Source organism: Agaricus bisporus, assembly GCF_000300575.1.
Source record: "Agaricus bisporus var. bisporus H97 unplaced genomic scaffold AGABI2scaffold_3, whole genome shotgun sequence".
Classification (NCBI taxonomy): Eukaryota; Fungi; Basidiomycota; class Agaricomycetes; order Agaricales; family Agaricaceae; genus Agaricus; species Agaricus bisporus.
This window is the reverse complement of record NW_006267366.1, coordinates 1,160,246-1,186,371: the sequence shown is the minus strand read 5'-3', so window position 1 is coordinate 1,186,371 and position 26,126 is coordinate 1,160,246. Positions and strand designations below refer to the sequence as shown.

General features: G+C 47.3%; 9 protein-coding genes and 3 non-coding genes across 12 annotated transcripts; 6 read left to right on the top strand and 6 right to left on the bottom strand.

The window, feature by feature from the left end:
- Window positions 1–1,242: 1,242 nt before the first annotated feature.
- AGABI2DRAFT_191242 (hypothetical protein) lies at window positions 1,243–2,916 on the bottom strand. Its single transcript, XM_006459173.1, has 9 exons — window positions 2,708–2,916; window positions 2,559–2,651; window positions 2,330–2,503; window positions 2,129–2,281; window positions 1,961–2,067; window positions 1,888–1,911; window positions 1,717–1,838; window positions 1,614–1,667; window positions 1,243–1,558 (listed from the first exon to the last, which is right to left on the bottom strand). The coding sequence occupies exons 1-9, from the start codon at window positions 2,867–2,869 to the stop codon at window positions 1,377–1,379; spliced, it is 1,071 nt and encodes a 356-aa protein (XP_006459236.1). The 5' UTR covers window positions 2,870–2,916; the 3' UTR covers window positions 1,243–1,376.
- A 176-nt stretch (window positions 2,917–3,092) lies between these two features.
- On the top strand, window positions 3,093–3,177 carry AGABI2DRAFT_t37. The gene has a single exon. It is a non-coding gene; the product is annotated as a tRNA-Pro (tRNA).
- Window positions 3,178–3,243: 66 nt separating this feature from the next.
- AGABI2DRAFT_t38 lies at window positions 3,244–3,326 on the top strand. The gene has a single exon. It is a non-coding gene; the product is annotated as a tRNA-Pro (tRNA).
- Window positions 3,327–3,715: 389 nt separating this feature from the next.
- AGABI2DRAFT_201263 (hypothetical protein) lies at window positions 3,716–8,232 on the bottom strand. Its single transcript, XM_006459172.1, has 10 exons — window positions 7,558–8,232; window positions 7,370–7,504; window positions 7,186–7,308; window positions 6,850–7,135; window positions 6,647–6,800; window positions 6,515–6,594; window positions 5,657–6,465; window positions 4,605–5,604; window positions 4,194–4,554; window positions 3,716–4,135 (listed from the first exon to the last, which is right to left on the bottom strand). The coding sequence occupies exons 1-10, from the start codon at window positions 8,194–8,196 to the stop codon at window positions 3,931–3,933; spliced, it is 3,792 nt and encodes a 1,263-aa protein (XP_006459235.1). The 5' UTR covers window positions 8,197–8,232; the 3' UTR covers window positions 3,716–3,930.
- Window positions 8,233–9,013: 781 nt separating this feature from the next.
- On the bottom strand, window positions 9,014–9,107 carry AGABI2DRAFT_t31. Its single transcript has one exon. It is a non-coding gene; the product is annotated as a tRNA-Arg (tRNA).
- A 939-nt stretch (window positions 9,108–10,046) lies between these two features.
- AGABI2DRAFT_66173 (alpha,alpha-trehalose-phosphate synthase TPS1 subunit) lies at window positions 10,047–11,772 on the bottom strand (the record flags this gene model as incomplete). Its single annotated transcript, XM_006459171.1, has 5 exons — window positions 10,047–10,406; window positions 10,464–10,691; window positions 10,750–10,917; window positions 10,976–11,183; window positions 11,234–11,772. 5 exons carry the CDS (start codon window positions 11,770–11,772, stop codon window positions 10,047–10,049), a joined length of 1,503 nt encoding a protein of 500 aa, XP_006459234.1.
- A 419-nt stretch (window positions 11,773–12,191) lies between these two features.
- AGABI2DRAFT_191238 (hypothetical protein) lies at window positions 12,192–13,646 on the bottom strand. The gene is made up of 5 exons (XM_006459170.1): window positions 13,593–13,646; window positions 13,359–13,536; window positions 12,589–13,307; window positions 12,405–12,536; window positions 12,192–12,355 (listed from the first exon to the last, which is right to left on the bottom strand). Exons 2-5 carry the CDS (start codon window positions 13,423–13,425, stop codon window positions 12,335–12,337), a joined length of 939 nt encoding a protein of 312 aa, XP_006459233.1. The 5' UTR covers window positions 13,426–13,536; window positions 13,593–13,646; the 3' UTR covers window positions 12,192–12,334.
- Window positions 13,647–14,432: 786 nt separating this feature from the next.
- AGABI2DRAFT_177235 (hypothetical protein) lies at window positions 14,433–19,349 on the top strand. The gene is made up of 7 exons (XM_006459169.1): window positions 14,433–14,810; window positions 14,863–17,172; window positions 17,261–17,276; window positions 17,354–17,418; window positions 17,467–17,904; window positions 18,084–18,222; window positions 18,395–19,349. Exons 1-7 carry the CDS (start codon window positions 14,447–14,449, stop codon window positions 19,239–19,241), a joined length of 4,179 nt encoding a protein of 1,392 aa, XP_006459232.1. The 5' UTR covers window positions 14,433–14,446; the 3' UTR covers window positions 19,242–19,349.
- A 365-nt stretch (window positions 19,350–19,714) lies between these two features.
- Window positions 19,715–21,781, top strand: AGABI2DRAFT_116208 (hypothetical protein; the record flags this gene model as incomplete). The annotated part of the gene is made up of 7 exons (XM_006459168.1): window positions 19,715–19,886; window positions 19,953–19,990; window positions 20,037–20,194; window positions 20,246–20,595; window positions 20,656–20,739; window positions 20,793–20,905; window positions 20,954–21,781. The coding sequence occupies 7 exons, from the start codon at window positions 19,715–19,717 to the stop codon at window positions 21,779–21,781; spliced, it is 1,743 nt and encodes a 580-aa protein (XP_006459231.1).
- AGABI2DRAFT_201250 (hypothetical protein) lies at window positions 21,777–24,272 on the bottom strand. The gene is made up of 11 exons (XM_006459167.1): window positions 24,258–24,272; window positions 23,680–24,202; window positions 23,487–23,632; window positions 23,322–23,438; window positions 23,197–23,267; window positions 23,040–23,148; window positions 22,609–22,992; window positions 22,297–22,553; window positions 22,078–22,243; window positions 21,917–22,021; window positions 21,777–21,864 (listed from the first exon to the last, which is right to left on the bottom strand). Exons 2-11 carry the CDS (start codon window positions 24,086–24,088, stop codon window positions 21,820–21,822), a joined length of 1,809 nt encoding a protein of 602 aa, XP_006459230.1. The 5' UTR covers window positions 24,089–24,202; window positions 24,258–24,272; the 3' UTR covers window positions 21,777–21,819.
- Window positions 24,273–24,356: 84 nt separating this feature from the next.
- On the top strand, window positions 24,357–24,918 carry AGABI2DRAFT_66278 (hypothetical protein; the record flags this gene model as incomplete). Its single annotated transcript, XM_006459166.1, has 4 exons — window positions 24,357–24,448; window positions 24,502–24,581; window positions 24,635–24,780; window positions 24,844–24,918. 4 exons carry the CDS (start codon window positions 24,357–24,359, stop codon window positions 24,916–24,918), a joined length of 393 nt encoding a protein of 130 aa, XP_006459229.1.
- Window positions 24,919–25,107: 189 nt separating this feature from the next.
- Window positions 25,108–26,055, top strand: AGABI2DRAFT_191234 (hypothetical protein). The gene is made up of 6 exons (XM_006459165.1): window positions 25,108–25,277; window positions 25,336–25,409; window positions 25,455–25,607; window positions 25,655–25,702; window positions 25,758–25,849; window positions 25,901–26,055. Exons 1-6 carry the CDS (start codon window positions 25,190–25,192, stop codon window positions 25,929–25,931), a joined length of 486 nt encoding a protein of 161 aa, XP_006459228.1. The 5' UTR covers window positions 25,108–25,189; the 3' UTR covers window positions 25,932–26,055.
- The last annotated feature ends 71 nt before the right edge of the window (window positions 26,056–26,126 follow it).

Below are 26,126 nucleotides of genomic sequence, written 5' to 3'. Positions count from 1 at the left end.
ATTCAAATTTCACCAAGGCAGGTCTCCTCGATATCTAATCACGTTTGAATATACGCGCTATCAACAAAGTTTAGATTGGGCAAGACGGCGTCCTGGGGCAGAAGTCGACGACACTAAGCTGCTGATCGTTCGAGTGATAGTTTGCGCAAATCTAGTTAAGCGGGCAACACTTCATTATCTAGATGAGTTGGTGATCGACATGATTGTCAAGCTCGAGTCGGTTCAGCAGATTTTGGTAATTGGTAATTGGTAATTGGTAAAAGTCATCGAGTAATTTACCAATCAAATTACTAAATGACCAATCAGAATTACTAAATGACCAATCAAGTTACTAAATGACCCATCAAAGTTACCAATTACCAAGTAACTTGGTCAATGACTTGCCTATCACTGAGATCGACACTAAATACTTTTGACTAGTATACGAAATGAACTCTTCGCCTTTTCCGAGTCGGAGAGGAGTAAGGCATGAGGGCAGTGATACCGCAGTGCCAGTCGCGGCCATAGTAGGAATTTCTAATCTTTCAACCTTGCGGAAGGCATGCTTTCTTCGCGGCTCATAAAGATAAAGACGCCCGCAACACAGCAGTTCTTCCTCCATCAAATCAATCCTTCCGAAAGGCGACTTGCCGAAGATCAAAGGCAGATATTTAAGCAGAAAACTTCCTATCACAAGTACCCTATACGTCCTCAACCAACACATGCATTCCTGGCTTTCTCCGATTATGGTCTAGCAAAAAATGTGGCGTTGGAAAGTAGTTGGCATATACGATGATGCTTCTGCTCGCAGGCTCTTCATTTCATCTGTCATCTGCACGTTGACTTCAAGTGTTCGCCTGTGGGTACGATCCACTTCGGTTACTCTACCCAGTACCCTACTCCCTGATATTGTTGCTGATACTTATTCCGAGTTATTTCTGGAGCCGTGGATCCAAGTGGTTGCACTTATCAGTACTTACTCTTCACACTACTAGGTTTTCCAGAAATCACAGTTGGCAGTATGGGCGAAGTTACGGCCTTCTAGAATGAATGACTTCACATATAGGGTGATTATCTTGGAGGACCCGATACCGGATGCGAGGAGACGAACACCTGCGTTCAACGAGGCGAAACACCACAAGAGATTTCCGAGGACCAAAATGTGCCTAGGGTCAACTCCGTACATACGGAAATGCTCCCCTTCTAAAAATGAGGATGATCAACCTAACAAGTGAACCTTCCGGAGATGATTCTTCCACATCTTCCAATGTTCTCACAAGTCGCTCTTTTTAGTTCCATTGAAGATATGGCTAGATATTGCTTGGAAGCAATTTGACAGTTTAGCGAGATATTATCAAGAAGCAGCAGATACAAAGTGGATGAGTAAAATGAGCAGACTATTTCCTGGGCCTCTTCCTGACCTCCTCGTCCTTGCAGGCATGCAGCATGACTTTGTTAGGGAATCCCGGAGTCATACCAGAGTGACCTTTGGACCAATCGTAAGAAACAGCGTACGCGAAAATGTTCCCCGTTCGATTGAATGCAGAGCAAGAGATTGGTCCTGGTGCGGCTTCGAAACCTGGAAAACATCCATGAGTGTGATGTAACATGAGACATAGTTCGATGGTGCTTACTCTTCAGACGTGTTCGGGCATCCTTGTCCCAGAAATGAATGGTTCCATCAGAGCCTTGAAAATGTCAAGTCGCGTTGAACAACATAAAACAAAGGAGACGCACCGCATGTGGAAAATGTTCCGTGAACTGGGTGGAAAGAGATGTCATTGACTGCATACACCAAGCTTTGGTCTTTAGATGTAGGGTTTGCGTCACGGCGGTGACATTTGAAAGAAAAGTTGTTGCTAGCCGAGTATAAGTAAAACATAAAGAAAATTGAGTCGAAAGACTTACGAAGCTTCTGAGTCTTCAACGTATCTGAGGACGTTGGTCAATTGCATGCTCAAAGTTCGGAATGATAACTCACTGGATAGCCACTCGACCCTCGACGCTACCTATTGCAAATCCAGTATTTTGTGATGCCGTGAAACATGATATAACACGAGTTTGCCATTTCAATGGAGACACTATGGTCTGCGAGAGGTGAAAGTGGATCGTCAGCTAGGTATTAAGAGCTGGGGTTGATGCATTGGACCTTATATGGAGTGTTGGGGTTATTCAGATTGTAGATTTGGATGTGGCGTTCGGCAGTTCCGACCACGAGAACAGGATACTGAACGTCAAGAGTGTAACATCTTTCAGGTAGTTGCACTGTCGCGACGGGGTTCTGCGATCGAATATCCCAATACTAGGCTACGTGAGGAAGCATTCGCGTGCTTGAAATCATTCTTCGTACCTTGATCGACTTGTCCCAGCTGCCGGTGGCGAGGATGCTTGCTTGAGGTGTGTCAATCCATTTCACGACCTTTATGGGCGCGTCGTGTTGGGCAACCTGTGTGGCTTGACCAGTCGTTACGTCGAACATACGACCTGCATTATCGGCTCCCCCGGAGAAAATTTTGTTTCCTTCCTGAAGACAGTGATGAGGCCAATCTTAAGACGATTGAAACGGGAGAAAACAATACTTTATTCCAGCAAGTAGACAGGACGGGACCTTGGTGCTGATAAACTGCTCTCCCCTGCGTTTGACCAGCTGCACCAACTTCATAAATTCGGACCTGAATAGTGCATTTTAGTGCCCGCCACCGGGTGCGTGGAGAAGTGCGGGGCATACGCTGTTGTCCCAACTTCCAACAGCGAGATAGTCTGCTTGGCTTGAGAAAGAGAGAGAAGAGATGGAATCGGAAGGTGGCTCGCTGACTTCGATGTCTTTGTCGCCGCTGGTAGAGGCGACGGCGGTGACGGAGGATGGAGTGCTACTTGAGAAAAAGGACATTATGGAAGGTAGCAGACAGTGGCCCGCGACTATAACACCAGCACAAGTCCAAAGAAAGTCGCCACTCGCTTGCAGGGTCCCTCCCCGCTTTTTCACACACTCCTTCACCCGCCCATCCTTCTCCACATTCCTTTATCCCTCATTTCCGTGCAAAACGCGCGTTCCTCCAGCCGCGTCGCGTGCTTGTGACCTCCTGTCTGCCCCTTGGCCGCCAAATTCTACTGGCTTCGTAGTCTAGAGGTACGATACTTGCTTTGGGCTCTCATCGGTAATTGCAAGTGGCCCGGGTTCGATTCCCGGCGAAGCCCTTTTTTTCCCTTCTCACTGTGGCAGAGGAAAAGATCATGTGCGATAACAATCTCATATTTATTCAAGGCTTCATAGTCTAGAGGTACGATACTTGCTTTGGGTCTTCTCTCGATTGCAAGTGGCCCGGGTTCGATTCCCGGTGAAGCCCTTTATTTTGCACTCGAGGCATTTTTAGATATACTTGGCGTGGCAGCCTTTCGCTGACTTTGACCCACTTCTACGGGGGCATTCCAACTGAATTTCAGTCATACACACACACTATCCTGACCACCAAGTTGTTCATAAAGTCATAATACTCCTTGTTTTTCAAAAAAACGATACTGCAAATTGTGAAGACATGATGCATGAACATTGAATCTAAGTTGTTACCAGTCGAATGCAAAGGTTGGCGAAAAGTCTGCTTCTATACCTACGGCATGATAAGAGGAAAAGAAAAGTAAAACTATGCTAAGAATGAGTGGCTCGTGAAGTGCTAATAATTAGTACCGAATAAGTTTATCGTGATTAAAAAGGCTATGTAGCGATAGTGTGTTCCGTACCCTCAACCGCAACGGTGGTTGGGGTGGTAGGGTTGGGTAAAGAAGGGGTGAGGTTTTGAGTCTTATGCACCTCATAAACCCGTTGGAACCTACTAAAAAGGCCTTCGCAAAGGCGCACAAATCCGAATATGAACAGCCATTGATTAATCAACAGTGGGTTCATCCTTTCGGACTTCCAAGAAGAAGAAAAAGAAGAGAAAATAACCGGAGGTGTCAAACGACATTATCACCACTCTTATTAGATCGGGTATCCGCCGGATCGTCTTTAGGTAATGGGTCGTGATGAATCTCATGTTCTTCATTTGAGAGTGGCGCTGGGGATTTCGAAGGGTCTTTATCAGCCGCATCTTTCGAAGTATTCGATCTAGCAGCAATGCTGCCAGCGATAAGAGTGGGTACCATGGTCATCATAGACGTCCTAAAGTGGCAAATTCGTAAGTCCGTGAGCGAGTACTGGCTTGCATATTTGAACTTACACAGGTATCTTCTCGCTACTGAGGCGGGCAGACCGACTCTTTCCGACAAGGGAGGATGCACGCATCCGACCACCGCGGACATTTGAGAAGTAGAATAGATTGTCCTTCACCATGTTGGCAGCGCCGTTCCATACATTGCTGTCGAGACGCGAGGACGGTAGAACATCTTTATCCTTGCCAAAAAGTCCCAGTGTCTTGAAAACCTTTTCGAATGGTCCATTCGGCAGAAGACGAGTAACCATGCCCCAAGGAATTGAAACAAAACCGAGAGCCACTGAAATGCCCCATTCCCGTCCGGGGAGTGGTGTGACCTGGAAAGCTGCACCTCCGACAAACACTATCAGGACTTGCGCAGCGAATTCTACAAAATATTTCTCAGAATGGCGGACGATGCAACATTCAGAAACTTACCTATGACGGTGATAACCATGAAATAGTAATTCCTATGGATACCTTCAAAAACATTCAGGTGGCGATCGAGGCGACGACTGTTGAACGAATTGAAGATTTGAGCGAAGACAAAGATATTAAAGACAAGAGTCTTTACAATCGCATCTCCATGTTCAGAGCGATCAATACCTAAAATTTGATGACCACGGAAATGGAAAATAAGGATGACGATGATTTGATAGATCGACTGGGAGAAAATTGTCTTGTACATGTCGGTGGAAAAAAGAGGAGCTGTTTTCCTATCGGGTTTACGATCGAGGAGTTCCTCAGTTGCCGGATCGGTAGCGAGCGCCAGAGCAGCAAAAGTATCCATGATTATGTTGATCCATAAGAGCTGGACAGCACTCAGGACAGATTCTTCCTGGTCAGAGGCGATTGCGGTCACAAAGGTGATAACAACAGCAGTAACATTAGCGCAGATCTGGAATTGCAAGAATTTGCGGACGGCATCATTGACGCAACGGCCCCACATAATAGCTTTCACGATTGACGAGAAATTGTCGTCCATAAGAATGATGTCAGAAGCTTCCTTGGCGACTTCGGTACCAGCGATACCCATTGAGAACCCAACATGGGCAGTCTTAAGTGCAGGACCATCATTAGTACCGTCACCAGTGACACCAACAATCTCGCCGATGGACTTTAGTGTCTCCACTAATACCTTCTTATCTTCAGGTGACGAGCGAGCTAGAACCTGGAGTCGAGGTACAATTTCGATACGCTCAGGTGGGGAGAGTCGACGGAATACAGGTCCTTCCATGATGATGCCGCCAGGAGAGAAGATACCGCATTGTTGTGCGATCGAGCGAGCGGTCAGAACATTATCACCGGTGCACATTTTGACAGTAACACCAGCGCGGTGACATTTCGTAACTGATTCCCGCACACCAGGACGCAAGGGATCCTCGATACCAGTGATACCGATCAAAGTGAGATCTTTAACAAGGTCTTCCCAAGGTACCTAGCAAAAAAATAAAATTAGCTGACATACAAGGGAATCATCCAGAACTTACTTCATGTTGGTCGGAAATCTTGGACCCTGCAGGAGGCCAAGAAGCAAAATCTCGATAGCAAAGGGCGATGGTACGAAGGGATTGGTTAGCATAAAATATAATTGTATCACTGATGTTCTCCCGTGCGGCGTCATCGATGGCCCGAGTTTGAATGTTCCCATCGACTTCGAATTTACCATCTTTGTTGACGACGACATGGGAGGTGCTGTGACTCAATAGAATTTCCGAGGCACCTTTCGCATAGAAACGATATGAACCACCCGCCAGCTTGATAACGACACCCATCGCTTTCCGCTCGCTCGAAAAAGGATCCAGCTGGACGATCTCTGCATTCTCGCGAGTTTCCTGGAACTTTGCCCATCCTAGACCTTTAGCGAATTCGAGGAGGGCGATTTCAGTCTTGCTTCCGACAAAAATCGATTCTCCTGTCTCGGGATCGGTATCCTCAAAAGCAGTCGAATTAACTGCAATTGCCTCATTGAACAGATCCCGGAGTTGAGGCGATAAGACCTCGTTGAGGTCACTCTGATCAATTGAGAAATCCTCGTCGTGTTTCCGCGTTTCATGTGTACCGTCAGCGTTCGAGCGCCCCTCATTCTCGCTCAAGTGACGAACGAACTTCGCATGAACTCCAGTAGAACCAGCAACAACAGTCATCATGTTCTGTGTGAGCGTACCGGTCTTGTCCGTGCACACGACAGATGCATTGGCCATCGTTTCGCAGGAGCTGAGCACGCGAACCAATAACTTTTCACGAGTCATGCGTTTCGTTGCGAAGGCAAGGGCCAGTGTGACAGCAAGTGGGAGACCTGACAACGAGTCAACAGATGGGATACGGGTAAGACGCGTGGAGCACACCTTCAGGAACGGCGACAACAATGAGGGTGACTGAAATGATGAGAATGTCTACAAAGGCCAAACCCTTTTGACTCGGCGTCCTAGATATTTGTAAGAAATCGATAATTAATAACTAAGGAGAAAAAGACTAACCGGATAGGCTCATTTTGGCCAATTTGTACGAAAAATCGGATTAACAAAGCCACGAAAAGTAAGAGACCGGCGGCAGAGCCAGCCTTGGCAATTAGCTCCGCAAGATTATTGAGCTTGATTTGGAGGGGAGTGTTCTCCATATCACCCTGCAGGGCTGTTTACTAAAGTCAAAAGAGTGTAAGGCAGAAAATAATCAGGCTTACCCCTTAAGATGCGCCCGTTGAAGCTTTCGGTTCCAACCGCAACAACGACATATCTTCCAACACCTTCAAGAACCTTGCTTCCACTTAGGACAAAGCAATCAAAATGTGGATTCTCGGAATCTTTCAAGAGCTCAAGGAGTTCGCCGTGACTGATTTTTCCAATAGCATCCGATTCGCCCGTGGCCCCAGATTCGTCAATCTTGACATTATGACCAGAAAGAATAACGCCGTCACAAGGAAGGATCTCTCCAGGTTCCAAAAGAGCGACATCGCCAACGAGAACCTCCTGATAGCAAAAATTGAGACGCGATTGAGACAAAGTATAAAATGACGGACCTTGATATCAATAAGCCTTTCTAGACCATCTCGAACTACTTTAACACCGCGCTCATCCTTCTTTTCGTTCAACACTTTGAACTGGCGTTCCTTTTGCCAATCATTGAGCGAACCAACGAGAACCTGGCCGAGTCAGCAGGCGTTAATAGCTTGACAAAGTCTGGAGGCCGATTGTCCAACGTACCACGATAGCGACAGCAATAATGATTGCCACACCCTCAACCCATTCCACTGGCGGCTCTCCGGGCTCGCGTGGAGTGCCGAAATCTTGGAACAGGCCGAGCGCGAGAGAGACCACGGCAGCAATTGAAAGAAGAATCTATAAAGGGTCCGTCAACATGTGTAGTAACGGAGTTTGACAATTAAACGTACCAAGACTTTGTCCTTTAGCGCCAACCACATTAATGATAGCAATGATTTACTCGGCCGTACAGGCAGTACATTCAGGCCGTAGACTCGCTTACGGTCTTCGAAAGAAGCGGCATATGCTGGATGATCGTGTGACGATGGCTCACGTACGAGACCACTTGGCTCCGTGAGTGTAATGACGGGAAGATTCTCAGCTGGGGCTGAGGAAGAAGACTTGGCTGTACTTGATCTGGTAAGGGATTTCGTTGAGAGTCCATGTTGCGCGTTGGTCCCAAGACCACGTAACAAACCGGGTGTTCCACCGAAACTTTCGAGTATATGCGCACTCTTCTCCTCGACCATTTGAGCGAGTTTATGGGGTCGGAAATCAAAGGGGGCAGGTTCAGGACCTTGGTCCTCGTTTTCATGCCCGTGTAACTCGTGCTCATGAGACTTTCTGTCTTTGTGGTTGTCGCCAGAGTCGCGAGATTGGTCGGCCGGTAACGCTTGGAGATCGACATCGGTGAGGGAGGTCGTGGAGGAATTGTGAGCCTTGGGCATATCGAGGAGTTCCACCTCTGTTTGAGTGATGGAGCTGTTCATGGTAGAGTTACTAGATTTTCTCTTGTGCCGACTGGACTCTGCTTTGTCGGGGCTGAGCATGTCGAGCCGCAACTTATCATCAACTGGTTGATTGGGTGAATGGGCGGTTGGGGTGGGGGAGGGAGGGTAGGTGGAGGACGAAGGACAGTCGGAAGTTGATGGAGATGGAGGGGTCGACAGGAGAGCACTATTGGTGGAGATATTGTCGGAAGGACTGGCAGCAGTTATGTTGATAGAAGGGATATTCGGGGGATGTGCCGCCATGGGGGGAAACACGCCTCAACCACACATCACTTTCCTATTTGAAGGCCAAACACAGCCTCGTTCCCACATACGCATTCCCCGATGCTACGTCCCCCGTGCCCTGCCCTGCGCATGCTTTGTTGGACCCGGTTCCTATCTACATGTATATTAAGGGCTCTCTTGGACTCCCTCATCTCGAATCAGATTCTTTGAACCCGCCCGCGACTGGCGTAGCCTATGATGTCACACGGGATTCATCGATCAGAGACCAATGGTACCAGCACCAGCTCTCCACAAGCACAGCCGAGTGTTTTTTCGTGTTCTTTTTGGGACAACTTGACAGCGTAACAGCAACTATACACCCCAGTGAACTGTGAAACCCACTTGCAATTACCGGTCCTGTCGGCGACTTGCCGTATCCTTGGCTTAGCTGATCACTCATTATGTACTATACACGCAGCACTGTACAAGTTCTATCGGATCGGTCAATGAGTGGGTGGCGCCTGAGAAAAAAATTTGCAAGTGCCGGATGATCACTCCACCATGCAGAGATCTGTCGATAGGCTGTGTGTGGCTCTATCGGAAACTTTGACGAAAGGACCGGAAATTGATGGGTGAAATACGGAAAAATCAACGACGAACCTGGGACTCGAACCCAGAAATCTCCAGCTCGGTTGCAGAAAGCTCCACACCGGAAACTGGCGCGTTAACCATTACGCCAGTCCGCCTTACCTTCGATTACCCTCAAACGACCATCCTGCTTGTTATGACCCAATCCATCTTCCCCATGAGTGGCCCGGGTTAAGCAGTACGCAATGCAGACACAACGTATGTACTTTACTAGATCTACTTAACAAGAGGCTTAGTATCTTGCCAGGTACGACATCTGCTTATTCTCTTCATTTGATTCAATTGATCTCACTAACATGTGTTGTTTGACTTCAGGGATACAAGAGAATCCTTGTCCTCTAAGGTTTATCCTCTTATAGAATGAAACTTATGTTCTAAGGCGATGCCCCCAACAAAAATTTGACAACTTTCCTGAACCGTGCCAAGTCATGCTGACACTATAGAACACCGAGAACAAATTTTTGAATCCGCAGCCTTACAATCTCGCTTTCGACAGTCATCGCTATGCCTCCGAGGTGTGGCAATGTACCTATATGCATGTGATAAAAGAGATTGGAACCTGATCGGGATTATGTCCGGGCCTGCGTCAAAAAAGCAACCAGAATCGGCCAAGCGGCCAAGGCGGTGGCGGGCGTGGCAGGAAGCCGAGCGCAGCAAAAAACTTGACCCAATCAGAATCGGATTGCAGACTTCTCGCATAGTCACGACAGATGAGAGGCACGCAGAATTCGTCTTTCTTAGGAGCCTTGGCCGAGCTCTTCAAGTGGTTCAATAAGGCCATGACGTCGCAGTTGCCCGGCTTCTGACAGACTTCTGATATTCGTACCCAGGAAATCTTTTGTCCTTGGCTTGGTGTATTATAAATTCACCATTCCTGCCCGTGACGCCATTGGTACACACACGCATGATAATTCACTGACGTTATCCATGACATACTCTATTCAAAAGGAAACCACAAAGAGCCATACCAACAAAGGCAGAAAATACAATATAATTATACTTATTTTCCGATGAAGCGAAAAGAACCACCAAGGAAATCAGGTCGAGGGCATTATCGTCGCCGTCAGGCTGTCTATAACTCCATTAACAGGACTTTCCGTCTCAGTCTGGTTGTTTTTATCGTCGAAATCAGAGTCGATGCGACTCATCTCTTTGATGAAGCTGCTACCCCAAAACGCGGCAGTATACTTGTTGACATACTTGAATAATTTACGATGGTTTTCTACTCTTGTGGCATTGTCCATTTCGACCGCCTCGTGGATAGCATCGGCGACTTGCTGCGAGTCCCAAGGATTGACAACAATCGATCCATTAAGACTTTGGGCAGCGCCAGCAAACTCGGAAATGATCATGACGCCTTGGCGGGCTTGTTGACAAGCGATATACTCGTAAGATACCTAGGTATGCGAAACGTCAGAGAAAGCGGTGCATGAACGTCTACCAATTCAACGTACGAGGTTCATTCCGTCCCTTGTACTGGAAACCAAACACACATCACTGACAGCATACATAGCACACAATTCTTCGAACGGCAGGCTTTTATGCATGAAATGGATCGGCATGAACTCGACAGTGCCGAACCGGCCATTGATCCTTCCAACTAGCTCGTTAACTGTTGACCTCAGGTTCTGGTATTCTTCTACGTCCTGCCGCGATGGGACTGCAAGTTGCACGAGGACAACCTGGAGAAGGTACCACGTTAGTGAATTTTCATAACGCTATAGTAGCGGTTCCACCTACTTTTCCAATCCACTCAGGGTGTTGCGTGAGGAACAACTCCATTGCATGTAATTTTTGAGGGACGCCTTTAATGTAGTCGAGACGATCAACCCCAACGATCAGTTTCACTCCACCAAAACGTCCTTCCAGTTGATTAATTCGATCCTTCACAGTTTGTTTTTTCAAAGTCTTCAAAAGTGTTCACCTTAAGCATAGACACAATACAATTATTGGGCGAGGGACATACATCAATGAATGATTCTGGCTGAATCCCGATGGGAAATGTCCCAACATGAGCAAGCCGACCCTCGAACTCCACGCCATTTGGCATTGTGGATAGACCCAGGATACGAGTGCATGACGATAGGAAATGGCGGGCATAATCATAGGTATGGAAACCGATCAGGTCGCAATAGAGAACGCCATGTAGGATTTCTCGGCGTACAGGCAATATTCTAAGGAAGAGAAATTAGAACGACAAAGGCTTTGTTAGGTCAATCCGCACCGATAAATCTCACTACTCGGGAAAGGAGTGTGGAGAAAGAACCCAATCTTGATGCCGGGAATACCAGCCGGGGCACCAAACTCTTCTCCCTCAATTCCCTCTGTGATGAGCGATAATTGCTCGTGGGCGACATCTCCAACGTTGCATCCGTCGATCAGCCCACGCAGCAGCATAGGCAAGAGCATGAGGTGATAGTCTTGGACCCATACCATTGCTCCAGGCTTAATATGTTGTCGGACGGCCTCTGCGAACTGCATATTGGCTTGTCTATATGCCAGCCAATTTGCCTCGTCAAAGTTCATTTCTCCCGGGTGATAGTGAAAGAGAGGCCAGAGAATGGAGTTGGAAAACCCGTTGTAGTGACGGTCGGCGACATCATCATCGAGGTAGACGGCTTGGCAGGAGTATTCCTCCATCAGCCGTTGATCTACATGAGGACGATCCTTGGGAGGAATGAAGAAACCAGGCCAACCGATCCAAGTGAAGCTGTGAGACTTCTTGAACCCAGACAATGCAGACACCAACCCGCCAGAGGACATTTCGAAATGGTACTCGCCCTGGGAGTCCTTGGTGATAGTTACAGGTAGTCGATTGGAGACGACAACGAGATGACCTCCTGGTTCGTCCATCGTAGGCTACTGGAGAGTTCGAAGTGGTGAGGGTAACGAAGAAAGAAAAAGTGACGGTGTAGGCCTAATTATACCGCGGATAAATGAGATCATCGAGAATCAAGCGAAAGGGGTCCAAAAACCGAAGACACACTTCCGGATTGGGAAAGATAATAATCGGTTTTTGGAAGCAAACGTAATATCTTAATGGTAATGATAACATATATGTGACTCTGAGAATCATGGATAGTCACTACCAGTGGCTGAACGTGGAGGGATTGGAGTGCAGTATTATTTGCGTAAGCTACTCGTCATTTTCAAGTATCACTCGACGTCAACAGTCGTCACTCAATGATGCAGAGAAGTCGTGATCGGGGATGGGTCTCTTGTTCCGATAACATGCTGGTTGCCTCGTGCTAAGTCTACAGATCTGTTTTAATGCAGGAAAGCAATTTATAGAAAATTGACATGAAATGACTCTGGTTCTGTAGTTCTAATCGAAGAGACCGAAACCCTGCATGCAACTTGAGCAATCGGCACGCACGAAACATTAGTAAACGCACCATATCGTCATCAGAAGCTTCCTCTTCCTCTTCCTTCTTCTCCTCTTCCTTGGGAGCTTCGGCGGCAGCGGCGGGGGCAGCGGCAGCAGCAACAGCAGCGAAAGCATCAGGGTTCTCGAGGTACTCTTTGATCTGTTCAAAGTTGTCAACTGGCGATCCAAAAGGACGAAGTCAAACTTGTCACCTTCGCAGCACCTTCAAAAGTATACTCAGTAGCCAAGGAAACTGCAACTAGATTCTTGTAGGCGTTGACAAGCGAATGAGCAACGGAGACGACGGTTGGATAATTCAAAGCAAGGGATATAGATGCAATTGTTTTGATTCCGGTAAGGAAGCGGTTAACGAGCTCATCCTCGCCGATATCGAGAACCTCAGGCGAGAAGATGTTGCCAGAATCGTATATCTGGTTTACGGTCATCCCATAAGTGAACGGTGAGATGTTCAACATGTTGAGCAAAGTGGCTTCGGATGGCCCGACACGAGTCAGAGCAGTAACAACCTTGACATCAGAAACAATTTCAATAGTACCACGGGCAATTTTGGTGGGGATACCGAGAGCTTGGAAGAAAGATGTCTTTCCGGGTTCCATACCAGTGTTACCAGCAGGGACGATGACGTCTTTAGGGGCAAAGGCACCGGCACGGGCAGGTGCAGCGACCTTGTTGGCGACGATAATGTCACGGATCTCCTTCAGGTCGCTTTTTGTGAAAACGAAGCCAACGTTGCCCCTGACATGGGGGAGGAGACGCTCGAATTGTGGACTTTCGGGAATGAGAGTACGGAGTGCACGGCGAACCATGGTGTTTTTGCCCATCAGCACGACACCCTTTCCACGGAGTGCAACACGGATCTGATGCATCTGGTTGGAACCGACATTATCCACATTGACGATGAAAACGGAGGCTAGAACGCTGTTAGCAATGACCAATTGGGATCAAGATGCGAAAAACATACGGTAGGCGTAGAGAAGTTCTTTGAGCTTCTCAAAATACACTTGCTTATCTGCGCGTGTGGCACCCATGATTTTGACTTGTCTACGGGTGATATGAGCTACAATTCTGTCTGTCCTAGAAAGAACACACGAGATAGATTGATGGCAATTTCAAGTTGACCTCCCGATTGACCTCTGCGCCTGTTTGGGGGGTAAGAAGATGTTGCAGGATGAGGAGATATGAGGAAAGCACGGACCAGGTAGTGCCAATGGATTTTTCAAGGCAACTTAATTGAAGACAGATGTCAACGTTGATGGTGTTATTAGTGGTCCTGGGAATCTAGTTTAAGGTTGCAGCTCCGCCCCGGAGTAAGCCGGGTGCTTGTCTGTGCTTGGCAAGGCCTTTGCGGCATGGTTTATGACACGCTCTGCTGCTGTTCCGTTGCTTCCCCTTCGCCTCGCCCGGGGAATATAGTCTTTCCTTCAGGCCGCGACGTGCGGTGGCTCGGCGCGAACCCCTGCGCTTTGGCTCTCCATGAAATGGAATGTTGCAATGCTGCAAGCTGCTTCTTCGCCTACGCAATAATCATGGCCCACAGAACGTGTTTGTCTTGTTGTATGTCCATATGTTGGTTATATTTCAATTTCTGACCCATTGTCCAGGCCTTCATTGGACGTGACTGTCCGCCCTGTTTATACCGCGAGCAAATTACATTTGCGGAATGCGCCCTTGGGCTCAACTGTAATGTCTCCGAATGCGCCTGATACTGGTGTCGGCCCAACCGTCTGCTTTGCGGGCCTGAGTCCCAAATCGGCTCATGACCCCATACTCTCTCACAATCAAATACAGTCAGAAATGGACGTTGGTTCGTTGCAGGCTGATGGCACAGGTAGCCCGTTCGCGCCAAGTATTAAAGTCCCTCAACCACCTTCATCGAAACCAAGAACGCCACATATCCATGTAGTTTCCGATACTCCCTCAATTCCACGTCAATCGGGAGAGCCGTTGCAGCGTGACATCCATAGCTCACAAAAGCAATGCATCGCCTTCTCTGAGGATTCATCAGCCAATTCCCAAGGCTTGGCTACTCTCGAGGATTTGTCAAGTGGTATGATGTTTCTTCGAGGTCTTATCGCCAATATGACTTCCATTCCTGCCGAGTCAACTGTCGACACTTTCAAATCACTTATTCATACTTTCGGTTCGAAGCTACTCCGCAGCTTAGATGCCGAACAAAGCAGTGAATTGCTGTGCTTACTAGGCACCGTTTCAGATGATGGTAGTGGGAGCAAATATCATAGCGCATGGAAAAACAAAGGTCGTGGTTGGGTTAGTTTGGATGTAGATGGGTGCTGGGAAGAGGTCGTTGAAATTGCCGAAGAAAAGGAAAAACTGGGGCATGTGTTTGGGGAGAGAGAAAATTATTGGTCAATGAGGGCATATCTAGGACGTCTCAGGCTTGTTGATTCTCCAGGTATGTGTGCTTACGTGTCGTATCCGTCTCTCCTGCCTTACACCCTCTGCAGATCATCGGACGATGGCAACTGCTTATTATGCCCGAATTCCTCGCCACTCCCAGAATGAACAGATTGTCTTTGTTCCGTATCTGGACACCTTTCTCTCCCTTCCCTTGTCTCCCGAGTTCTACAACGCTCTGGATATTCTTCTTGGAACATTGGCAAAGCATCAGGATCCACATCGGGACGTTTTGAATCTCTTCTGGAAGGTTATTTTACGGCGTGGAAATGAACTTCCGCTCATCTGCCAGTCCAAGATTCTTGGCCTAATGCGTCACCGTCATCGCAAGACTTCCAAAGAAGAGTTTATTCTCCTTGGACTAGATGATATTGTGACGGCCCTCGCAGCTTCAATTTTTTCTAATCCCAGCTCTTTGGCTTTCCCGGTCGATCTTTCTACATGGATCGAAGACTCTGTGCGTGCCAGTTTGGCGGAAGAAAAAATTCCCATTGGTGAACGTTTCAATAATCTCATTCTTATCGCCATGTGGCTCGTGCCAGGGGTGCCCTCTACCTCGCCATTATCAGGGACAGCCTCTCAGAGCTATGAATGGAGAGCGATCACAGGATTGGCAGTTCTGGAAAGGTTCCTTCACCAGCGAACGAGACGGAAGTCGGAGGATCTTCAAAATCTTATTCGCTTGTTCTGGCGCTGTTGGAAAAAGAATGCCTTCCTCACTAGGCCCAAGCAAATTGACTGCATTGTTATGACCAGCTTTTTTAAAGCCGCTATTTATCTCGAAGACGTAAAACTGTTCAGTGCCTGCGTAAACTACGTCTCGCAGCAGGGCTTATGGACCACCGCTCAGGACGACGATAGGGACACCCGCCAGGTTGAGCAGCTTTACGGCTCTTTTACTACTGGCGTATTTGCATTTAAAGGACAATTTCGGACCAAGTTAATGTCGCTTGTTGCTGATACGTCTATCAGTTTTTCTCAACGCACTCGGTATATCCTTATTGTTCTTCAGCAATTGATAGACCATGATGTTGGGTTCGCGCATCAGTTTTACTGTGATTGTCTGTCTCAGGGTATATCTATCCCACCGGAGGCTGCGTTACCTCTTGTTCAACGGTTGGCTCTTTTACAACAATGGGATGATGTGATTTCATTCCTTCGAACTTCTCGCTTGAACAACATCTCGCTAGAGCAGTTGTTAGAGACTATGTTGTCTGTCTTCCATTACACCAGGCAAGAGTCAGCCATTCCTGTGGTAGCCCAGACAATAGGGGACATGTTATCGCATCTTTACTCAGCTGCTCCCATCCCAGGTCGATTGAAGTTTCCTGTTCGGTTTTTCCTACCTGTCATGATAACCTCCCAACACCCTAAGCTAGCTATCCAGCTACTAGAAAGTTTCACGCGCAAGAACCCTGTCATGTTTACAGCGCGTTTCTACCTCCGGATCATTGAAACCCTTCTCGATCATCGACAGCCCAGTTTGACAGCTATTGTACTGAGACTCGCCGCTACTTCACTCCAAGTTGCTCCTGGTGCCCTTGAGGCGTTACGGCGCAAAACATTTCGGGGCTTGATCCACATTGGAGCGCGTAGGCTCGCCTTAGAAATTATGAACGTGCATCCTACTCGTCAACACGTACGTGATCGATTTGTGCGGTTATATGCACGACGGCCGTCACATTCAGTCAAGCTGGCCCTGTTTAAATTACTCCCTTCACTGTGCACCTCTTCCGCTGGCAGATCAACAATCCTCTCGGCCATCCAAGTCTTGCTTCGGAACCGCCATTTCGGGTTAGCAAGGAGGCTCATTCAACAATCTTGCAAGCACATGAAAAGTCGAGACTTGACTACCATTTGTAACGTATATCTGCATGGTCCTCTACGTTGTTGGAACATGCGGGGCGGGCGCCTTGTTCGTCATGTTTTAAGAACCAAAGATTTCCTGGAGCGGCAGTACGGTTTCGTTCCTGACCGTGCAACGGTTAACATTGTTATCAAGACGATGCTTCGTTGGAGGTCATTCATGGACTCGCGGAAGGTACGGTCCCTATTCGATCATTTGATTCGGAATGGGTATCCCTCTTCCGAACGATGGAATACTGTGAATGGGGTGCCTTTTGGGACGCCACCTGGTGGGATGACGCTGAGTTTGACTGGTGTTCGGCAAAACATGTCGTTCAAGCGTCATGTACGACCTCTCTACAGAATGTTCATCAAAGAGCTATTCCTTAGGAAGGATTCTTGGGCAGCTCGCCAAGTTGTTGGAATACTCAAGGAAGTGGGGATATCAGCGATGGAACGGAAGGAGTATAGGGAGAGAGTGCGTCGTCTTGGTATTGTCAAGAAACAGCGTCAGCGTGCGTTAGATAGAAACCAAGGAAGTACATAAATAAAAACTATTCTAAGTTATGATTATTAATAGCCATATAGAATGAAGTTGTTTAGTCAGCGAGCTGTATGAGTGAGTGATACTTATACTTATCACTACTTACAAGTATGACTACTTACTTGACTCCTATCTATGCGACGAATTTTAAGCCCCCTCGAAAAACCCACTTTTCCCGGAAGCAGTACAGCACATATACCACCAATTCATGCCGAAGGTGCAGTAGTCGAAATACTCGATATAAATTAACATTCTTATCGTTCAGATTCAGTGCTAGCATCCCAGGCCGCACCAGCGGTTTTCTTCATCGAACAAATTACGGAGAAAAAAAAGTATACTGTTTATTTCGCAAATCGAACTTATCCGCCCCCGACAGGAGTCGGTGGCGACCTCTGGTTCTCAAGTACAGATAATCGCTCCGAAGAGGCTTTCAACTTTCTCAATAGACACAAGCGAGCCGCTCGCATGAATCAATTCTCAGGCTCTCTATGGTATCATAGTGCGACACACTGGGTTCCTGTCACCAGGCGTCTCGATGATTGTGGGGATGGGGTAACAGAGCACGTTCATCCGGAGATAAAAAGATTCCTTCTTGACTGTCTCCATTTCACTTGGAGGGCAAAGTCATCGATTATAGCAGCAAAGCGAAGAAGAGATGTGCAGGAACCAGGTTTCTCGAAACGCATAAAAACGACGAGTACTGGTAAGAATTTCTTATGAGCGTATATTTTTATATTTCTCACTCATTATCGGATTGCAGTCGCTGGAGAGAAGGGCTCTCATTCTTCAGCTCGCTATTTGCATGTTGTCCCGGGGGACTACTTTTATTCCGGTTGGTGGGATTTTTCACCAAATCCTTCTGCCGCTGAATCCTGAGCTCAGACTTCAACTTTGTAAATGAAGTAGAGCTCATCCAGTTTCTCGCAAACCCTGCCAACCGCTGGCTGGCAAATCTCGCCATGCAATGGCAGACAATCTCGACCCTTCGTCGAGAAAACAGAAACTGGATTGAAAATATTTCGTGCGTTGCTTACTCGCTCAGAACGACTTGATGGTGGATGGAATTCTCCTGGTCGGATACTGGCTGCCGATACCCACAAGGCGAGGTGGGAAAAAATACCGCGTTTATCCGACATTTTCCGTTCAGCCAGCCTGAGACCAAAAAACTGCTCTGTAATTTTTTGTGGTGCAAGCCAATATCGTACTACCCGGTTTACCCCTGAAATGGTGATGGAAACGTGGGTGACGGGGTCGACGAATTTCGCTGGTCTTTGCTCCATAGTTGGCATACCTGATCCCGAGGCAGAGGAGAAATACACGCCCACTCTTCCTGCTCGCGTTGTCCCGTCTCCTGGAGAATGTGAACACAAGAAAAATCCTGAAACCGGTGCCACCTGGGATTTCTCCGCAGTTCCGGGCGCTGGTTTGATTTTGCCTCACGTCAACTCATTCGTTTCTGAGATCTACATCAGCCACATTCAAGGGAAACAACTATGGCTGATGTGGCCTGGTACAGCCGTAAACTACCGGCACCTTTACGGCTCATTGTTTGCGGGATCTGGTCGGCGTTTGGACACAGTCAAGGCGATAGAAGTTTTGCGGGGTCTCGAAATTTTGTTTGTATCAGACGAGCACCCTCAACCGGCTTGGACGCTACCAGCAGGAACAATCTATGCTGTCATCACTTTGTCCCCTGCAGCAACTCACGGCAGTTTTCATTACATGTCCTACAATGGATGGAAACAATGTGAAAATGCTCTCAAAGCACTTCAAGACACACTTGGAGAGCAAGGGTGGCATGGTGATGAAAGCAGCCACCAGTACCTTAAAGAGGCACTTAAACTCATGGAGACGTGGGCGAAAATTGCCTTAGACAGGCGAAGATGTATTCGGAATGCAACAGATTTCATATTTGAGGAGTGGATTATTGGTGCCGTGCAGCGAATTGAGAAGCGCCTTACTTGGCTGGGTGTGGAGTTTTCCCCCGTCTCTCAGTCTCGCGACTGGCTCAAGCTATTGAAGGTAGTATGGGCGCGATGACGATATTTCTGGAGGATACAAATATGGGATACAACATTATTATTTTGTGACGGTATGGACGGACATGGATATAACAACTGAAATTATTTATTTGGCCTACCATTTCCCTCCAAATCTCCCAGATTGTGGCGTAAGGATCTCCAGCGTTTATAGGTTTGAGCAGGTTATGTACGCGAATAAACTTGGAACTAATTAGATCAGGAAGAGACACAGCTGTAAGTGCGTTGAAAGCATCGATGAGATCATCCACCCCTTGAGTTGGACGAGGTCGACGGTCGTGGAATCTGCGAGATTATCGTCGTCTGATATAGTCATGGGAGCAGTTAATCTACAAGCGGCGACTTGGCGACTGGAAGAAAGGACTCAAAGACGGCGAGGACATCAAGAAAAGTCACATTTTCAGTAGAACTCATGTGTCTCGTCAGTTTAAATGCACGCCGTAGGTGAAATTCCATCAAGTCGTCACGGCAAGTATGACTGTACCAGTGTTCAACAGGCCGCAGTTGCAGGCTCATGCTGGCGTATTGGCGTCTTTCAGCAGGTTGGGTCGATGTCCTTCACCTCTGGGTACAGCTATTCTTTTCAACACGGCAGGTTTGCAGCAGCAGCAACGCGACAAATATTGTAGCTGGGACTACAAGGTTAGTATTTTGATGTATAAAGGGTGGATTATATAATAAATTAGAATACCACTTTGCTGGTTGCATTTAGCATCTATGGCCTCCCCGGAATCGTTCCGCGCAACAAAGGTAAGAGGCTTGGACGACGGCCAGTGGGCAAGCTGACACGCGGTAGAGAAAACTAGACGATGCCTTTTTCGAGCTCGACAACTCTGTGATCGCGCCGGACTCTCTCGATGGCTCTCGTCCCCTCAAAAGAAGTAACACTGCACGCTCAATCTACTCAACCCTAACAAAATATGGCATTTCCACAAGACCAGCCCCTCCCCCACTGTACGCACCTTTGCATTCCTGTATGGACGTATGTTCAACTTCACACTCCAGCACCGTTACTCCGCCTGGCCTTACAAAACCCACCCCCCACTTATCTGCTATCTTGTCGCGAGCTTCGACGCGGACGAAAAACATATTCTCATTCAGGTCCGATAGAAAAAGTCCCGCGTCAGACCCAGATTTTGCTTCAAACGCGGAATATCGTCCATCGTCCATACCATCATTCTTATCCCGACTCTCTACCTTTAAACTCGCCACATATGCCAATAAACCTTCTCAAATTGATGCTGTCGCTGCATCTCGCTGTGGATGGACGAATGACGGCAAAGATCGTTTAGTATGTGGTATATGTGGTGCTGCCTGGGTTGTGGGAAACAGAGATGGCATGTCTCGCGATGCTGGTGAGTATAGATACTTTTGAGACGTGTTCTTTTTCAAGAATAATATATTCTGCTGCCTAGCAAGTATTCTTGTAGAAAAGCAACGTATCTCTCTAGTCGAGGCACATAAAAACGGATGCCCATGGAAGTCCAGACAATGCGATGGTCAGTCTAGGGCGTTCGTTTCCTACCCCAACTCTCACTCAAGCATTATGCAGCATCGATATATAGGATCCCTTTGCAATCTCCGGCGGCTACTGTTAGAAATGTCAAGGCAACCGCTTTAGTCCTCAATGAACATATGAAGGATATCACAGTCAAGCACCCTTTGGTCAGTTCTACATATCAATTGTATGTTCAGTAATCTCAACAACAATAGACGCTTCACCAAGTCAATTCCGTCGTGAGGACTATAGTATCTTACAGCATTCCTACTTCTTCAGAAGAGGCTGTCGGCGAACGATTGACTACTGAACCTTCCTGCGAAAGCGCAATTCTTGCTGCGCTTTTTGGCTGGTCTATCGTCCCTCAAATTCATCAAAACCCAAGAAAAAGCTCTTTTTCAGCAAGTGTCACCACGCCGAACACACCCGCTCGCTCTGCCTCTGCATCTCTCGACGCGACTCCAATGCGGAGTACACCGGTCAGATTCAATATCCCAGCCAATCTTTTCAATAAGCGCGACACACTTCTTCAGTGCGCCCTATGCCAGCGTCGAATAGGTCTTTGGACTTTCCTTCCTGCCACTGCAATCAAGTCGACATCCACGACTGGTATGGATTCGCCAACACCAACTACTCCTCAGAAAGTAGTCCCTCCGAAACAGTTCGATTTGCTCCGTGAACATCGTTCATATTGTCCTTATGTTGTACGCTCAACAGCCATCCCTTCAATACCAGTTCAGCCAATGTCGGGAGCGACAACTGGCAGTCTTTCAAAATTTGTTCAGTCCCCTCAAGATGGCACCTTGGAAGGATGGCGAGTTGTGTTAACGATTATACTTCGCTACGGCCTAGGCCAGAAACAGTCTTCCGAACGTGATATATTCGCTCCTGAGGGCGATAGTGAAGATCCAGCGGAGCAAACAGAAACAGATGAGGTGAAAGCAATGGTGGCAGATGTAAAATCTCGAGGGGTGAGTGAAACGTCTAGTCTTGGGTTTTTCTTCGTGTTTAACTTATCGATATTCAGGGAAAGGATTTATTGAAATACGTTCGTGGCCTGCTAGGTTAGCCCAATAAGTAACTATGAGGAATGAGTGTACACGTCTCTCAATTGCTTTATTGCCACCTTTCAGCGAGTTAGTAACACGACATACGTTTAAATGAAGAATTATCCGTACCTCGTATCCCGGGGCAAGCTTTTCAATATCTCCCTCATTCACTCGCAATCGTCCTACCTTATTCAAGTGGTCTGCATCTCTGAGCATATTCTTGAAGTAGCGAGCCTGGCGAGATCTCTGCATGAGTATCGCTTACAATGAAGAAGAAAACAAATACAGACCTCTTGTTCCTCTACTAATGCCCATGCGTCACCACTCCTTCCAGCTCTTGCTGTCCGTCCCACCCGATGCACGTACTTCCGCATATCGACAGGAACATCATAACTGACGACGTGTGAAACATGACTGATATCAATCCCTCTTGAAATGAGATCGGAACAGATAAGGCTGGACACAACTTCAGCATGAAAGACACCAGTGAGTGGAACAACAAAATGTACATATTGATTTCTTGAGCCTTGAATCGTTCTAAAATGACCTTTCGTTCACCTACTGATAGGTCACTGGAATATGCTTGAACGACAAGTGATTTTCCTGATTCTGCTGTTCGCCATTTTTGAAAAAAATCGAACAAGCGAACTAAGCGAGCTGTAGATTCAGATGACTTGGTGAAGACAAGTGCGTCTGTTACATTGAGATGAAAGACGAGGTGGAAGAACATGAGTGGCTTCTGAGACGACTCGCAAACCAGCATATGCTCCTGGAAATTTGTCAGTAAACATGAAATGTTTTTCTTTGTCAAAAGACGCCACCTTTAATGTAGATGGTATAGAGAATTTCTCCATGACTACGCTGAGAATACGATCTTGTCCGTCTGACTCTCTGCTTTTTTGTACAATAAAGTACTTGGGCTCTCTTAACTCTAAGGAAGCAATCTTGCCAGGATCTCGAGTCAAAGTTGCTGAGAACAACAATTTTTGACATGAGCTCTCATGTACTTCGGTCAAAAACGTGGGATAGTGAGGATATGGAAGTCGGTGAAGTAGATAAGGGGCGACAGTGTCTGGATGTGGGATGGAGTCGACTTGCGTCCCGGGAACGCAATTTGGTGTCCTATGAGGACGTAAAGCGGCTAGCACTTGAGCGAGCCAGTCTTGAAACGACTGCGCCAACAGGCGATCGGCTTCGTCAATAACCTACAAATGTTGAGTGAAAAAAAATATCAAATAGGGCTTGAACATACCAAAAAGCGCAGGTGTTGAAGGGTAAAATTAGGTGTACCATTCATATGATCGATCAAGCGACCAGGAGTACAGATGAGGATGTCAACTCTGCTGGAGCCACCGAGCAAACTATGAGAGGATTTTAGAAAAATTCTTCCTGTGTACACTATTACTTGCCTCGAGGTTTGATCATTGACCAATTGAGATTGTTCATGCGCAAAAGAATGCTGGCCAGTAGCAGTCCCGATCTGCACAGTGGATTTTTAAAAAAAATTGGCTATCGATTCGAAGTATGATTGCACCTTCAAACCACGTCCCTTTCCCAATACCTCAAAGGTTTCGCGAACCTGGGCGACTAAGTCTCTTGTAGGAAGGATGATTAGCGCGCGAAGCTGTGTGAGGACTCTGGATGAAAGGATCTAAAGTCTCGTCAAAGTTTGTCTTTGAGGAGATGGTGAGCCGTTTACCTCGACTATTGGCAAAGCATATGCAAGGGTCTTACCACTCCCTGTAGGAGCAGAAATGCAAACGTCGCGAGGCGGGCGAGTCGAGAGGTACAGTTGATGTTGAACATCGGAAGAAGGAATGAGAAAAGGTAATAGAGCCGTCTGAACTGTTGTTAATTCAGATTCGTTTCTGGCGCCGATGAGAAGAGCTCACCTGCAAAAAGTTCTGTAATCCCCAAACCATGCAGCCGTCTTCTCATCTTTTCGCTTAAATGGGTACTGTTGTCGCCTGTCTCATCCAACGGTATAGGCCGAGTAACATCAGGATCAATGAATTCTGCATCTATCAATGCTTTGTCGAGACCTTGGAGAGCAAGTGTCGATTTTGAAGGAGCATTAGGAATAGCGGGAGGCGGAAAAATAGGAAGTGTAGGATAGTGATTCGGGTCTAGTGGGGAATCTGCATTATCCAAGCCATCATTATTGGTTGTAACATTTTCCTCAGGTACCGTTGAGGCTACTTTGCGACGCTTAGACGGTTTTCGCGAGTCAGAAGTAACGTCTTGCACTTGCTGTACATTTTTCGTGTTAACCTCCTCAGACTGTGTGTCATCCTCGGACATGAGGTCTTCTGGAGGACCGTCCTTAATCACGCCGGCATCGTCTGGCTGCTTTACGCGGAACTTGCGCCTTTCCTTTTTGCGTCGCAAGTATCGCTTCTTGGCTTTGGTTTTCTCCTATACAATGCATGAGAAGGAATGACAGGGCATTTCTGGCGTAAAATAGACGCACCTTTATGGATGTTTGAGCCATTCAGTGATTTACCTGATATCACGTGCGCCAGTGTAGACTTGAGCGTCGTTTGCTGGTTGTCGTCCTTCAAATAATTTTATGCGGACAACACTTCTCAGGCTAGCAGAAAGCGCGACGACGCGGCCCTTGTCACCGCGGGAGGCGGCTGCAACCCTCTTGCCCCCAATACCGTGCGTAGCCTTAGAACCATAAAACCTACTTGCTTTCAACTTCCACCTATCAGGCTCTACCGTCAGCTACTGCGTTCGCACAGAAATTTGCCGCCGGAAATGCGATCCCTAGGGGATGTTTATGTCAAGTCTGGTGAGTTCTTCACAATACTTGCATCAAACTCTATATCGACGACGGTTATTCAGAATTCCGTCTTCATAAGGACGTTACGAATCCCGCGCATTTAATTGGCTTTTTATCCCAATGGAAGATGTATCTAGATCACATGCCTAACCGCGAGGGTGGGGATTTCTACCGAGGAAAGAAATTAGATCCCACCATTTTCGAAAAAGTGAGTAGTTTCAGGCCTCGCGCCAAGCGATTGCTAATGAACTGATTGATGACCACCGACAAGATGTCGCCAGAACAAATCACGCAGCTTCATGAGTTTTTGCAAAACACGAAGCAAGTTTGGAAGGGGCAATCATGAATATCTAAAGACGGATTGTGTGAGCCTCTCGCTGGAGTCTGACGATAGAAAGCTCACGATTGACACCATGTATACCTTGGTCTCTGGAATAGATTATATCCGTACCCCGCACCTTTGCCGCATATGCTATCGATCATGACCATGGGATGGGGTCGGATTCACTCCCACCAGTACCTCCTGATATGTAGATATCCCACGAAATGGGGTAAGAAGTCCGGTATAAAAGGCTCAGTCCACGGTTCACACAGCTCGTTTCTACACCCCGATTATAATGTCTCAAGCAGTTCCATCTGAAATTTCGCCCTTGGCTCAACTCCCTCCAATTTGTTCAAAGTTGTTGGAGGCAAAGGCTCGCAAGGGTAAGCTAATAGAAGCACTGACCCAAATTAGTTATGGGAAACCAACACTCTTTATTAGGTTTGACCTTTGACCAAGTTGCTAAAGTCATTGGGAAAGACGAGGTTTGGGTGGCAGCCGCCTTCTATGCCCAAGTATGTCCTGCTCGTCATTTACAGACATTCTCTAACTCTGCTTAGGCCAAGTTCACGGCTGATGAGCTCAGGAAAGTTTCGGAAGCCTTGGACCTTCCCTCTGCTCAGGCGCTCAGCGAAATCGGCGACCACTGGTGGCCAAACCGCGGAATTGGTCCAACGCCTCCAACCGACCCAGTTCTCTATCGGCTTTACGAAGTATGCTCCCTCCCTTGCCAGTCTTTTCATCTTTCTGATTAATCCAGGCTGTACTCGTGTACGGAACTCCCATCAAAGCTGTCATACATGAGAAGGTGATTGTGCTTTCACATTCTATCATCAAGCTTCCCTAATACTAGGGTTTACCAGTTTGGTGATGGCATTATGTCTATGATCGATTGCAAGATCAACGTGGACCGGAAAGCCGATCCCAAAGGAGACCGTGTGGTGCTGACTATTGAGTATGTGGTCGTAATTTTTGGAAGTATCCCTAACTAATCCATCTCACCAAGTGGCAAATTCTTACCTTATGCTCGTTGGTAGCGGTGTCTCGCATGTCGAATCAAATTGAATTATATGATTAAGCAAATTCGGTTCAATACGCGTGAATTGATGTGTTATAACCAGTCCGAGTCGAAATGTTTACAGTTCCCCTGTTCAGATAACTTATAAATTCGAGCTGAAGTCAGATTCGATGATTGTTGACGTTGAGCGTCACGAGTCTCAACCAACTTTCAT

Coding starts and splice junctions, on each gene's coding strand:
- AGABI2DRAFT_191242 (XM_006459173.1), bottom strand. CDS start 2,869: ATGTCCTTTTTCTCAAGTAGCACTCCATCCTCCGTCACCGCCGTCGCC. Junction 2,652..2,707: donor TTGGAAGTTGGGACAACAGC/GTATGCCCCGCA, acceptor TGCACTATTCAG/GTCCGAATTTATGAAGTTGG. Junction 1,912..1,960: donor GAGGGTCGAGTGGCTATCCA/GTGAGTTATCAT, acceptor CAACGTCCTCAG/ATACGTTGAAGACTCAGAAG.
- AGABI2DRAFT_201263 (XM_006459172.1), bottom strand. CDS start 8,196: ATGCTCAGCCCCGACAAAGCAGAGTCCAGTCGGCACAAGAGAAAATCT. Junction 7,309..7,369: donor TTATTGCTGTCGCTATCGTG/GTACGTTGGACA, acceptor TGACTCGGCCAG/GTTCTCGTTGGTTCGCTCAA. Junction 4,555..4,604: donor CATGGTTATCACCGTCATAG/GTAAGTTTCTGA, acceptor AATATTTTGTAG/AATTCGCTGCGCAAGTCCTG.
- AGABI2DRAFT_191238 (XM_006459170.1), bottom strand. CDS start 13,425: ATGGGTGCCACACGCGCAGATAAGCAAGTGTATTTTGAGAAGCTCAAA. Junction 13,308..13,358: donor AGAACTTCTCTACGCCTACC/GTATGTTTTTCG, acceptor ACAGCGTTCTAG/CCTCCGTTTTCATCGTCAAT. Junction 12,356..12,404: donor AAGCTTCTGATGACGATATG/GTGCGTTTACTA, acceptor AGTTGCATGCAG/GGTTTCGGTCTCTTCGATTA.
- AGABI2DRAFT_177235 (XM_006459169.1), top strand. CDS start 14,447: ATGATGTTTCTTCGAGGTCTTATCGCCAATATGACTTCCATTCCTGCC. Junction 14,811..14,862: donor CAGGCTTGTTGATTCTCCAG/GTATGTGTGCTT, acceptor CACCCTCTGCAG/ATCATCGGACGATGGCAACT. Junction 18,223..18,394: donor AACTGGATTGAAAATATTTC/GTGCGTTGCTTA, acceptor TTGTGGTGCAAG/CCAATATCGTACTACCCGGT.
- AGABI2DRAFT_201250 (XM_006459167.1), bottom strand. CDS start 24,088: ATGTCCGAGGATGACACACAGTCTGAGGAGGTTAACACGAAAAATGTA. Junction 23,149..23,196: donor GTCAATGATCAAACCTCGAG/GCAAGTAATAGT, acceptor ATCCTCTCATAG/TTTGCTCGGTGGCTCCAGCA. Junction 22,993..23,039: donor TTCAACACCTGCGCTTTTTG/GTATGTTCAAGC, acceptor CAACATTTGTAG/GTTATTGACGAAGCCGATCG.
- AGABI2DRAFT_191234 (XM_006459165.1), top strand. CDS start 25,190: ATGTCTCAAGCAGTTCCATCTGAAATTTCGCCCTTGGCTCAACTCCCT. Junction 25,703..25,757: donor AAGCTGTCATACATGAGAAG/GTGATTGTGCTT, acceptor AGGGTTTACCAG/TTTGGTGATGGCATTATGTC. Junction 25,850..25,900: donor CGTGTGGTGCTGACTATTGA/GTATGTGGTCGT, acceptor CATCTCACCAAG/TGGCAAATTCTTACCTTATG.